Genomic DNA, 12,027 nt, shown 5'->3' with positions numbered 1-12,027 from the left:
CCTCCATGATCCACTATCTCCTAACTGCCATCTCCCAAATCTCCTCTCCTCCTGCTCCCTCCCCGCTCACTGCTCCAGCTGCATCAGGTTCCTCGTTGTTCCTTAAATGTGCCAGGCCCACTCCCACCTCAAAGCCTTTACACGTACTCTTCCCTGTCTGGCGTGTTTTTTTCCCCAGACCTCCACATGTCCACATGGGTGTGAGATTTCTGCAGGCACATAGGGCCCCATGCTTAGAAGGGCCTTGTGCTTGCTTTAATGTCCTGCCATCACCATCTTGAAATTCTGAACACATTTGAACAAGAGTCCCCATCTTTTCATTTTGCTCTGGGCCCCACAAATTATGCAGCTTGGCTTGTCAACATGGCTCCCTCCCTCCTTGCTTCCTTCAAATCTTTACTTGGGTGTCCTCTTTGCAAAGGGGCCTATTCTGGATACCCAGATTAAAACTGTGACCCCTGCCCCAGCCTGGCACCCCTTACCCCATTCCTGGCTGTACTTTCCTCCAGAGTATGTCTCCTTCCATCGTACTGCACATTTCACTATTCCGTTTGTTATCTGCCCTCTATGAAGGCAAGGGGTTTTGTCTGTTTTGTTCACTCTCGTATCCCTCCAGTGGTTCGCAAAGTGCCTGGCAAAGAGCCATGCCCAATAAGCACTTGCTGAATGGATGAATGAATGAATGAATTAACATCATAGAAAATGGACTGGGAAGTATAAAGGGGAGTATCTGGAGGGGGACTGGCTTGGCTGCTGGAGCTGTCCAGGCTAGAACTGATGAGCAAGAGACAAAATGTTGAGCCTCAGTCTCCTCATCTTTAAAATGGGCATCATAACATCAACCTAGGATAATCTGTAGATAAATTTAGAAAAATACAGGCTCCTTTCTTGCCCCTCTTTCAGTGAGGACTTCTCAGCACAGCTCCTAGGCTGTCCTCTAATCTTAGCTATTTTTACTTTATTTTTTTCCAACTCAGTTCTCAAACCTCATGACAACATGTTTAATACTTTGTGATGGGTGGTCAGCATGGTCCCTCATGGGACAATATTGCCAGGTCTGGGATTTGTTTGGTCAGCCCACTGGACTGTCAGACTTGCAAGCACCTTGTTAGGCCTCCTCTGCCTCAAATCTTTGCCTAGGCTGCCCTTCACATTGTTACCTGCAGAGGGCGCTGTCCAACACATCCCACTCCTGCCAAACTCCTGCCTCTGTGCTGGTTCACTCAACAGGCATCAGGATGAGCAATTTTCCAGGCTCTCAGTCCATGGGGGAACCAAACACAAAGGGATGAATAGGATCCACCCCCTGCTCCCAGGAGAGGCTCCTGGACCTTTGCGGCTGTGCTTTCCAATCTTTTTCCCTTTGGGACATGCAGAAAAAAATACTTTGGGCCCATGGGGCAAATAGACAGGTCACTCAAAGCTGAAGGCTGAAGGCAGCAGGGCTGGAGATTCTGGGCTGCCCAAGCCCGACCGGACTGGCACACTATTTAGGGCACATTGTGTTGGGAGGCTCTGCCTTCCAGAATAGCCACCGGGTCTTACTGCTACAGCTGAGAGGTGATTTACTTTAAGCACCAGCATTCAAAGTAAACAACACATTCCATGCTCGAAAGACTCTCTAAAAACTTTATCTAGTTACATATGTTAAACTGGTAGTGCTTTGTATTATTTTTTTATTGCAAGAGTTCAGCATGCAATACAAGGGCTTAAAGAGTTTGGAAGGCTAGACTTCTGAACTCTAACTTTCTTTTCATGGCACCATATTTAATGTTTTGTTTTGGTTTGGGACCATGTGCTTTTGAGACCAAACAATTAACTGAAAAACTTTTGGAACCCCACATATTTACAAGTTGGCTTTCACATAACATCTCTGGACTTATTCTGCATTATTTTTTAATTTCCCCAACCAGATGGTAAACACCATGAGAACAGGACACTCTCATCTATTTCACTGCATCTCCAGCAGTGGCTATCCCTGTGCTTACTGAGTACCCGTCACTGTTCTTAGTGATTTCTGCTACCTCTTTATAATAACAAGAATGATGTTGTAACCACTCCCACTTAATGGATGAACAGTTGAGACTAAAAGAGGTTTGGTGACCTCAGAAGGCCAAGCTGGTATGTAGCACAGCCAGGATTTGAGTGAGGTCTGTGTGGCTCTAGAGCTGGCATGAAGACACCGAGAGGGGGGTGCTGGGATCCAAGTCCCATTGGGTGCCAGGTGTCTGCTGGGGAGATGAGGGCATGGTCCTGAGCAGGTATCAGATCAGCTCTCACAGGACTGTAAGATAATGCTGTAAAGAGGTGGTGAGGGCAGGGAAGACTGGAAGCCAAAGGGTGGGCAAAAGGCAGATGTGGGCTCAGAAATCTGCCCTGGGAGCTCTTCTCCCTTTAGAGGAGTCAATCTTTCTCTTGATTTGCTTTGTTCACTTGTAGAATGGGAATATTTTATAAAACCAGCACACACTAGTAGGGTTGCCGTGGGACTCAAATGAGATTGTGCAGCTTTCCAAAGGGTTGCTGGAAACTGTGGACCCAGAATGCCTGCAGAGTATCATCAGCCTAATTCACATTAGGCATCAGGCACAGTGGGACATGTATATCCTGACACAGCATTGAAGCCTAGCTCCTTAACATCGGGGAATCAGTCTCTGAATCTGAAAATGGGGGTGATATCATATAATATGCCTAACACATAGTTCCCTGGTGGCTCAGGGGTAAAGAACTCACCTTGCAATGCAGGAGACTTGGGTTTGATTTCTGGGTTGGGAAGATCCCCTGGAGAAGGAAATGGCAACCCACCCTAGTATTCTTGCCTAGAGAATCCCATGGACAGACGAGCCTGGAGAGCTACAGCCCATGGGGTTGCAAAAGAGTCGGACACGACTGAGCGACTAAACAGCAACAATAAGCAAATAGTAGGTGCCGAGAAATGGGGGTGCTTGCTCACCTCATCTTGCTGAAGCCAGCTTGGGCAGCCCTCTCAAAGGTCACTTCCCTAGGCTCTCCGGGAGGGGGCAGCAGGGAGCCATCCTGAAGGGAAGGAGTCCTGCCTGGAACTGGGGCTCCTTAGGGAGGCCTGGCTCCAGCCCCAGCCAAGGAGTGGAGTTCAGCAGGCCATCCTGTGCACCTCCTGACCCATGGCTAGTTTTCTTGGAGGGAAATTCCCCTCTAATTGCACTGGATAAAATCTCCTGAGCTTTGCCAAGCAGTAGCCCCATCCTGGAAGACAGTCCCTGGGGTGAGAATTTCTGGAGCATCTCTTGGCTTTGTGCTTCTGGAAGCTTCCAGAAGGTTCTCCCTCATCTAGATCAAGTTGCCCAGTCCACACCATGCCTCAAATGTAGCAGAATACCTAAGTGGGAGGAGTCTTCTACTCCCCGCTCTGTCCCTGCTCTGAGTGCAGTTCTCCGTATCTACTTGGTGCTCAGGAAATGACCCGTCCAATGACTGAATGACCAAATATGCCCAGAGGTGATTCTGCCCAAACCTCACTGGGAGGCAATGGCTCTATGGTCTCCACCATGATTCTTTTTTTTTTTTTTTTTAACCCCCGACGCCGGCCCGCCTCCACCATGATTCTTGAGGACGGTGACCACATCTTACCCGTCTTTGAACATCTATAGCCCAGCACAGGGCCTTCCCAGGTGGCTCAGTGGTAAAGAATCTGCCTGCCAATGTAGGAGGTGCAGGAAACACTGGCTTAATCCCTGGGTCAGGGAGATCCCCTGGAGTAGGAAATGGCAACTCATGCCAGTATTCTTGCCTGGAAAATTCCATGGACAGAGGCACCTGGCAGGCTACAGTCCATGGGGTTGCCAAGAGCCAGACACGACTGAGCAGGTATGCAGCAGCAGCAGCCCAGGGACACTGGGCCCTGAGGCTCTGAGTGCTGGCCCTCAGAGGATGTGGACCTGCTAGGACTTCAAGTGTCACTGGGACCTCAACCGCTCAGCCCTGACTCTCCATCACAGCATGGAGAAGGCCTCGAACCCTCTGACCGGCAGGGGAGCCCTGTGCCTTTTGATGTCCTGGCCTCCTCTGTCCCAATACTCTGTCCTACCTGCTCCTAACCCCAGCTCCAGTCTGCCACCCCCTGGCTGTGGCTCATCTGCCCACGTCTCCCAATCCTTCCATAGCTCCTTTTCTCCCTCCTCTGCCAAGTCTTGTTTTTTTTATTATTTATTTTTTGAGCTTGTCATGCAAGGCAAATGGGATCTTAGTTCCCTGAGGAGGGACTGAACCTGTGCCCCCTGCAGTGGAGGCACTTGAAGCTTGGAGTCTTAGACACGGGACCTCGAGGGAAGTCCATGGGAAGCCTCCTTGATCACCTGCTCTTGCCCTCACCACATCCCTGCATATACCTGCACTGAGGCCCCTGCCCCTAATAGCATTAACTACCCAGCTCCCTTCTGGACTGTGACCTCCTCATGGCACGGTCTCAGGGCCGTTCATACCCCATGGGCACACAGAGCCCGGCAGAGTGGACGCCATAAATGTTTGTGGAATGAATGAACGAGGCCTGCCCACTGGCCCACAAAGCCCTCTTCCCAAGAGCTCCCCAACAGGACGTGGGGAATTTCCTCCAGGATGTCCTGCTGTGCCCTCACACCCACCCAGCTGGGACAAGATGTTCCAAACACCCCCAGCAACAGCTTCCCTTCAAGCCAGCCCCGGGACTCCATTCTCTGTCACCACAGAGCTCAGGGGTGCCAGGCTGCCCTTCCCAAACACAGCTTGATAAGGACAGCTCTGGGCTCAGGAAACTTCCACAGCTCTTCTTTGGTTCTGCAGGGTTAGTTCTACACTTCATTCTTGTAAGTCCTCCAAGAAGGCACGTACTCCCTGTAGGCTACCACATGGCTGGTGAGTTCCCCACACACCTGTTACCCTTCGTCACAACAGGTTTCCCTCAGGCTCATCCGGGACTAAGGCCCTCTGTTCGGCTCTTCTGTTCGCCAGGAAGCCACCCCTTCTATTCCCCGACTCTCCTCGGCTGACCTGCCTGCCTGCCGGAGTCCTCCCTCCCTCCATGCCGCTGTGTAAGGACTCTCACAAACTCACAAAGCCTGTGCGTCAGCCTCTCCTGAACTGGAGAGGCTGCCTACAGCCCTGGCCTGCTCCATTCCGGGCACCCTCCCTAGACTGCAGACCAGTGCCCGACGGCGAAGAGGGAGGGCTGAAGACAGGCCCCCAGGGTGACCCCTAGAAGCCCAGGTCCCACCGGGGCCTCACCTCCAGTACTCCTCGCTGGGGCTTGTCCTCTTGAGGGTCTGGTTGAGCGCCTGAGAGACGTTGCCAGGCAGGGCAGGAGGCTGCGAGCCGTTGGTGATGTTGGGGTTATCCAGCACACTCATGCAGTCGGGCGTGTTCCAAGGGTTATTGCAGTAGGTCCAGGGCAGCACGGGCGTCATGGACGAGAAGAAGTAGTAGAAGGCGATGCAGATGACCACGTTGTAGTAGATGCCGATGTATGTGGACACCACCATCATGCCGTAGCCCACACCTGGGGGAGGGGAGGGGCAGGAGCAGCCTCACACACCTAGCTGAAGGACGTGAAGCTCATTTTGAAGGGCCTAAGGGGCAGGCTTTCGTGGAGGGCCACAGAAGGGGCAGGTCAAGGCCTTGGCAGGAGCGAGCTGGGGCTGGGGGTGGGGGGCAGTGAAGGGCTTTTGTGTATGCACGGGGTAGGAGGAGAGGGTGGAGGCCAAGTAAACAATGGGTCCCAGCACGTGTCCCCGGCCTTGCCTGGTGATGTGGGCCTCCGGTCAACACCCAGGTTCCATAGCGGCTGGCAGTGTTTATACAGATGGGTGAGTCAGCACGGCCCCCAGAGGCCCGTGTGTGTGTGTGTGTGTGTGTGTGTGTGTGTGTGTGTGTACCACATCCGGGCCTCACCTTTGAACATGGGGCTGATCCTCCAGACCCCCAGGCAGCCCTGACTTGCAAACTGGCCGAAGGAGAGTTCCATGAAGAAGAGTGGGATCCCACAGAAGATGAGCATGATGAAGTAGGGGAACATGAAGGCTCCTGGTGGGCAGGGAGAGGGCTGGCTCAGGGCCGGCTCTGGGGGATCCCACCCTCTTCCTGCTCAGAACCCGACAGCAGAACCTTTGCAATTGGCTGGGCTTCCAGGAGGGTGTGCCATGCCCTGGGCTGGAGCCTCAGTCTGAGGCACACTGCTCATGGCCTGTTTTTTAACTTGACAGAGGTTCCCAGGAAGTCTGCTCTGAGCTGAACCCAGGACTCAGAGCCGCCATGTTTGGGTGGGAATTGATGACTTAAGCAAGCAGTTTCACACACGTTAGCTGATGCGGTCCTCAAATATCCCCAAATCATTTGGTGGGGGGTGGGGGCTGTTGAAATGCATGGGGTATAAAACTGAGACTTGGGAGGCTGGGTTGCTTTCCTCTCTACCTTTTCTCCCCTTGAGGGATCAGGCTGCTGAGGTCAGGGGGTAAAGTGTACCTAAGCCAGGGATGGGGGCAAAGGAGATTAGAGCCAGAGGCCAGCCTGTCTGGAGTGGGGTCTGTGCTGGAAGGGGGTGGCTGGGCCCTGGTGGCTGGGCTCTATCCATGTGGGTGGTCCCTGCCCTGTGCCCACTGGGTACCTCCCCCGTTGCGATAGCAGAGGTATGGGAAGCGCCAGACATTGCCCAGGCCCACGGCATAGCCCACGCTCGTCAGTACAAACTCGATCTGGTTGCCCCAGTTGCCCCGTTTGAGGTTCTGGTCCTTCTTGGTGGCCTCGCTGGGCACAGCACCATTCTGTGGGGACAGGAGAAAAGCTACCATCAGCAAGGCATTGGCATGAGGTACCTGACCCTTCAGGCCTCCCCCAGTGGGGACACCGTGGACCCTCCAGGCCCCCACCCCGACCCTGGGCTTCCCCTCTGCTGGCAGGAGCTGCAGGCAGGCCTGGCAGAGGAGCACAGAGGGAAGAGCGGCTGCCAGAGGGTGCCAAGTGGGGCCTCCCTCACCAGCCCCCCAGCACCCTGTGCCGGGGGCACCAGCCCACCTGAGGAGCTACTGCCAACATCTGAGAGGTGGGACATTGACAGAGAGCTCAAGTTGAGAGCCCCCCAGCCCCAACCCCTCCAAAGCCTCCCCTCTCCCCTCTGGGTGAGGATCTAGGAGCAGCTGAGCCTCATACCAAGCAGCCAAGCTGGGCTGGGCACAAAGGGGCCAGTGTCCAGACAGCCCCCCCACCCGCCACCACCACATCGCCAGGCTGAGCACGCTGCCCATGGCAGGCAGCTGTGGGGGAGGCGACGCTGGACCCCTCCCCCAGCTGAAGGCTTTTTCTAGGGGGCACATGGTGGTCAGGGCTGTAGGGTACAAGAAGAGGCAAGCAACTGAGCTGGGCCAGACCTGAGGAAGGCATTCTGGGACTCAGGATGGGAGGTCCAGGGGAGCCATCTCTAATTATTGCCCACGACTGGGAAGGGGAGCCCTGGGGAAGCTGTCCTGGGCTGGGGCGGGGGTCTGCTGGCCATGAGTTGGGGGAGGAGACCAGAGCTGTAGGCACCATGCCAGACTTGGAGGACAGACTCTGCTAGGGGAACTAGAGGGAGTGACTCCGGAAAAGGGTCTCTGAGCTGAGAGAGCGTGGGCTGCAGAAGAGGGGGCTGGTCAGGAAGGGCTGATGAAGGGGTTGCCCCAAAGGAAGGTTGCAGGCTTGCCTGGGGAGCTGTGGGGCTGGACTGGGTGGCCTGAAGCCCCACTGAGGACCCCAACCCCACAGTTGGGACTAACCCAGTAAGTCCCTTTATAAGTGTGAGCAGACCCGTCCCCCATGTCATCTCCCTTCCACCCCTCCCACTGAGTCAGCCACCCTGAGCCAGAGCCTGAGGGGTCAGAGGAGTCTCAGAGGCAAGGGAGGACCCTGAGAGTCACCAACAGAGAAGCCCAGAGAGTCCCTGAGTGACAGTCTCCCAGAAATGGCCAGGTGTCCCGGGAGGACACCCAGGGTCAGAGACATAGCTGCACGACTCTGAGGGACAGCACTGTCGTGACACTGACCCTCAGTTTGAAAGAGACAGATTCAAGGCACATAGGCAACTAAACAAATGGGCCTGGTCCCTTGCTGCTGCTGGACTCCGACACTGACCGACAGGCGCAGAGTGGGGGAATGGTCTCACCGGGCCTGCGCCTTCCAGGAAGGCCTCTTTCGGAAGGCAGGCCCAGAGGCCCCAGCACCTGATGGTGGCCCTCGTAGCCACGCACCCTTTGCTCTCAGTGGGCGCATCTGGGGGGCTGCTCCAGGCTTGCACAGCACATGAGCACTACTGCACAGACACCCTTGTTCTGCACAAAGGTGTCACCTCCCACCCAGCACTGCCCAGAGGACAGCCTGTGTGCATTCATTTGCAGCCTCGGAAGTTTACAAGCACCTACTATGTGCCAAGCCCTACCTCAGGCTCAGGGAATTCAGAAGTGAACAAAACACACCCCGACTCACTCAGAGCTAGAAGTCCAGGGGGAAGTAAGCCATTGATGAGATAAACACATAATTTTTACATGCAACTTCAACGTGACCACAAAGGGGAATTTCTCAAATCACGAGAGCGTGAAAGGATGACTAGGGTGGGGGTGGGAGCAGGGTGAGGTCACAGAAGGCTGCCCTGACGAAGAGGCTTGAAGGCCACCTTGGGTCAGGGCGGGGGGGCAGCTCCCAGATCTACAGGTCCCTACAGAATCCTGGCTAAGCCTGTCTCCATCTCCTAGGGCCTTTTTTGGGGACAGGCCTAGCAATAGCTTGGGGCTTCGGGGGGCATTTTTTCAGAGGGCGTGAGCCCTGCCTGGGGTAGTTTATCCATTCCCAAACAAAGCCCAGCCAAATAGGCCTCCTATATGTTGATCCTACAATAACAGTTTTATTCTGTCAGAGGCTTGTTTACTTAGGGGCACAATGGAGGATTGTGGCAGCTGCAGAGTACATGGGTGGGGTCACGAAGCAGCAGTTACAGCTGTAAGAGAGACAACTGAGGGTCCAGAGTGGCCTCACGGGTGGAGCCAGGGCAAGGCCTCTTGCAGAGACCAAGGTCCTAAGGTTTGATGTTCAAGGCCTGACCAAGTGCAGCAGGACCAGACTTGGGCCTCTGAGGTCTCTGCTCCTCCCCTGGCGTGGAGGGCCCTGGGAGGGTGGCCAGCAGCGAGTCACAGGCTGACTGAGCCCTCAGGAGTCAGTGGTCGCATTCACGAGCAGCACACTACTGAGCCTTGCGCTCAACAGTTCCGCCCTGCTGGCTGTGCCCCTTGGAGGCCCAAGCCTGGGGGACTGGGGCCTGAAACTGGAGATGGGGATGGGACTGTGGCGGGAAGTAACAAACCCGAGGGGTCCGCTATGCAGGACGAGGTGTGCTGACGCCCTGCAAGTGGTGGGAGGAGCTCCCAGCAGAAGCAGCACCAGCCGCTGCTCCCTGGCCCTGTATCCCAGCCCTTCAGTGCCCCATTCAGAAGCTGTGGAGGGAACGCTGCCGTGGGGGCCTGCTCCACAGCTAGGCCTCTGACTTTTCATTCCAGTGCAAGCTATGTGCAGGCAGTCTGGCTGGTGAGGGCGTAGTGCCCGGCAAAGGACAGAGGAAGCCCACCTTCCTCCAAGGACACTGGAGGAGTCCCTCTGTGGAGGTTCCTGGGGGCTCTAGTTCCCTTCCAGCCTTCTTCTGGGGACTCCCCTCCACTTCCTTCCTGGACAGCAATGCCAAGGCCAGCGAGACTTTTCCAATGCTGCATAACTTTTTTTCTCCTTGCATAATTTTCCTTATTCTAAGCCTTCCATTCTTTTTTACCTGCTGGGTGGAAGGCCTGTCACTGATAGTAACAGTCCCTACAGAGGTTGTTGGCTCTGAGGTGCCCACAAAAGAATGTCTTTGTGCTCGTGGGTTTGACCCAGACTGGTGGCCCGTCTGCCTAACCCAGCTCAGCCCTGCCGACTGGCCAGGCTCCAGGCTCCTGCTGCCCATCACCCATCTCCCACTGTCTGCGGCCCCTCGCTGCCCTCCCAACCTCCCTCCCTCGCTCACACCTGGGTGGTGAGTTAAACCAGAGTGGCCTGGTGCCCTTCTGGATTGGTCCCTCCTCCTTGGGCTCCCTGGATAGCCCCCACCCTCACCTCTGACTCGCCCTCATGGGCCTCATGGGTGATCTCCAGATTGGGGATTGCCCTGCCCTGTGCCCAAGCTTCCCCAGGCCCGGCAGGATGCAGGCTATGGGGCGTGCCTTCCACGGCTGTGTGGGTGGGCTGGCTGGTCATCCTTCATGAAGTCCGCCAGGCAGAGACATACACACATAAGACCCTCAGCGCCCCGTCCTTAGAAGCAGCCACTGAGGCAGCAGTGTCCATGCCTGCACAAGGATTTGTGACCTGTCTTGGGTTCACAACCTCCCACCCCATCCCTGCCCAGGAAGGTGAGCCACACTGAGCAGTTGCTTATGTAAGTCCTCTCCCTAGCCCTCTGCCCTCTGTTTATTCACTGTTCTGGGTGAACTCCTGGAATTCAGGCAGTTCAGCTCCGAGGGCAGAAACCAGAGCTCCCCACCACACCTTGGGCTTGGCAGGGTGGGGATCCCGCACTGGGGGTTAGCATCCTAGCATTCCAGAACCTGCACCCCTAGGAGCCCGAACCTCTTCCACTCTCAGCATTGAGAGACCTTAGCTATAAAATCAGGGGACAGACAGACAACCTCAATAGATCTCCTTATATTCTGTAGCTCTGCCTTGCCTGGAATTTGTTATTTCTGACTCTCTCCTGTATTTTCCATTAGTTCCCACTGGCTTTCTGAACAACTTAAAAAAAAAAAAGTTGTTATTTGCTTTCTTTCCGATTATGAGCTTATCATTAAAAAAAAAAAAATTGGAAACTCCAGCAAAGTGTAAAGAAACAACACTGCAGAGCCCGCTCCCGAGGCCGCCCCCAGCCCCCATCGCAGAGGCACCCCTCCCTGCTTCGTGTCCAGACTCAGAGGCAGCCCAGGTTTCTACTCTGGGCGATGGCTGCGCTCAGGCTGCCAACTCCCGCCCTCCGAAAGCAGTGTCCACTGGCTATTTCTGTGAATCGAGAGCTCTCTCTTCTGCTCTCGGTGGACACTGAGGACTCCTGGAGCAGGCCGGGCGGGGCGGGCCCACTGGGAGCCGCAGGCTTCTTGTCCAGGACTCTGAAGCCCCAGGGTTTGCTCAAGGGTGAAGTCCTCTCCAAGACAAACTTTGCAGAGGAGAACGGGCAAGACCCTACATCCCAGACTGACCCTGAGCCAAATCCAGATCCCTGGCAGCCTTCTCTGAGCTCCAGTCGGGGAATTCAGGCAGAACAGCCATGACAGTAAACCGTGGCTGCCTCGGGAGACCCGGGGACCTCACACCCCTTGGTTCTTGGTTCTCTGACTTGTCTTCCTGAGGCAGCACCTGCCCTGCAATGACAGAGCCTTCCATCCTTCAGCTGGCTTTGCTGATCCAGACACGGGAAAGAGTTAAGCGCCGGGCTGGAGGAGCCGGACCATGGGAAAATCTACCCCAGACTTGAGCGTATGTATGCAGGGACTATTAGTGTCTCCTGCCTCAAGGAAAACCTCACGGCACCTCTCAGGAGATCAGGCCCTCACATGGGAGGTGAGAGAGGCAAGGACATGCCCGGTGCTGTTTCATCCCAGAGACCGGACTGGCAGAGGGCTCTGCCAATTCTGACCTGCCAATATTGTGGACAGCAGACAGGAGATGCAGCCTGGGCATGTCGGGCTCCACTCCAGACCCTTGGGATAGTGACGGGACCACTGGGTGGGCTCTGCCTCTGCCCTGAAGCCCAACAGTCCTGCCCCGCACTGTGGCAGCCGTGAGCAGCCTCTGCCCCAGTCGGCTGGCATCGTGCTGGCATTTTGGAAGTGGCTTTGGTTGCTGATCCTGGCAGTCCTGAGGGTGAAGGGCAGCCCTGCATAATGCTACTCCCAAACCCAACTCAGGTCTCCCCAGAGGACATGCCTTCTCTTGCCTGCTGGAGGTCAAGTCAGGATCCGCTGCAGAGAAAGAGGT

The 12,027-nt window shown here is 55.4% G+C and overlaps 1 protein-coding gene across 5 annotated transcripts in view; it reads right to left on the bottom strand.

Moving 5' to 3' along the window:
- The window catches only part of SLC6A9 (solute carrier family 6 member 9), a 31,698-nt gene that overhangs the window by 7,318 nt on the left and 12,353 nt on the right, over nt 1-12,027 (bottom strand). For 3 of the 5 annotated variants that reach the window (NM_001242342.1, XM_005204640.5, NM_001242343.1), the window contains 3 exon segments: nt 5,239-5,509; nt 5,902-6,033; nt 6,614-6,770. In NM_001242342.1, coding sequence (NP_001229271.1) covers nt 5,239-5,509; nt 5,902-6,033; nt 6,614-6,770 — 560 coding nt within the window. 5 annotated transcript variants of the gene reach the window in all.

This window comes from Bos taurus, chromosome 3, assembly GCF_002263795.3.
Source record: "Bos taurus isolate L1 Dominette 01449 registration number 42190680 breed Hereford chromosome 3, ARS-UCD2.0, whole genome shotgun sequence".
Taxonomy (NCBI): domain Eukaryota; kingdom Metazoa; phylum Chordata; class Mammalia; order Artiodactyla; family Bovidae; genus Bos; species Bos taurus.
Note: the sequence above shows the minus strand (reverse complement) of the source record. Positions and strands in the feature narration are given on the sequence as shown.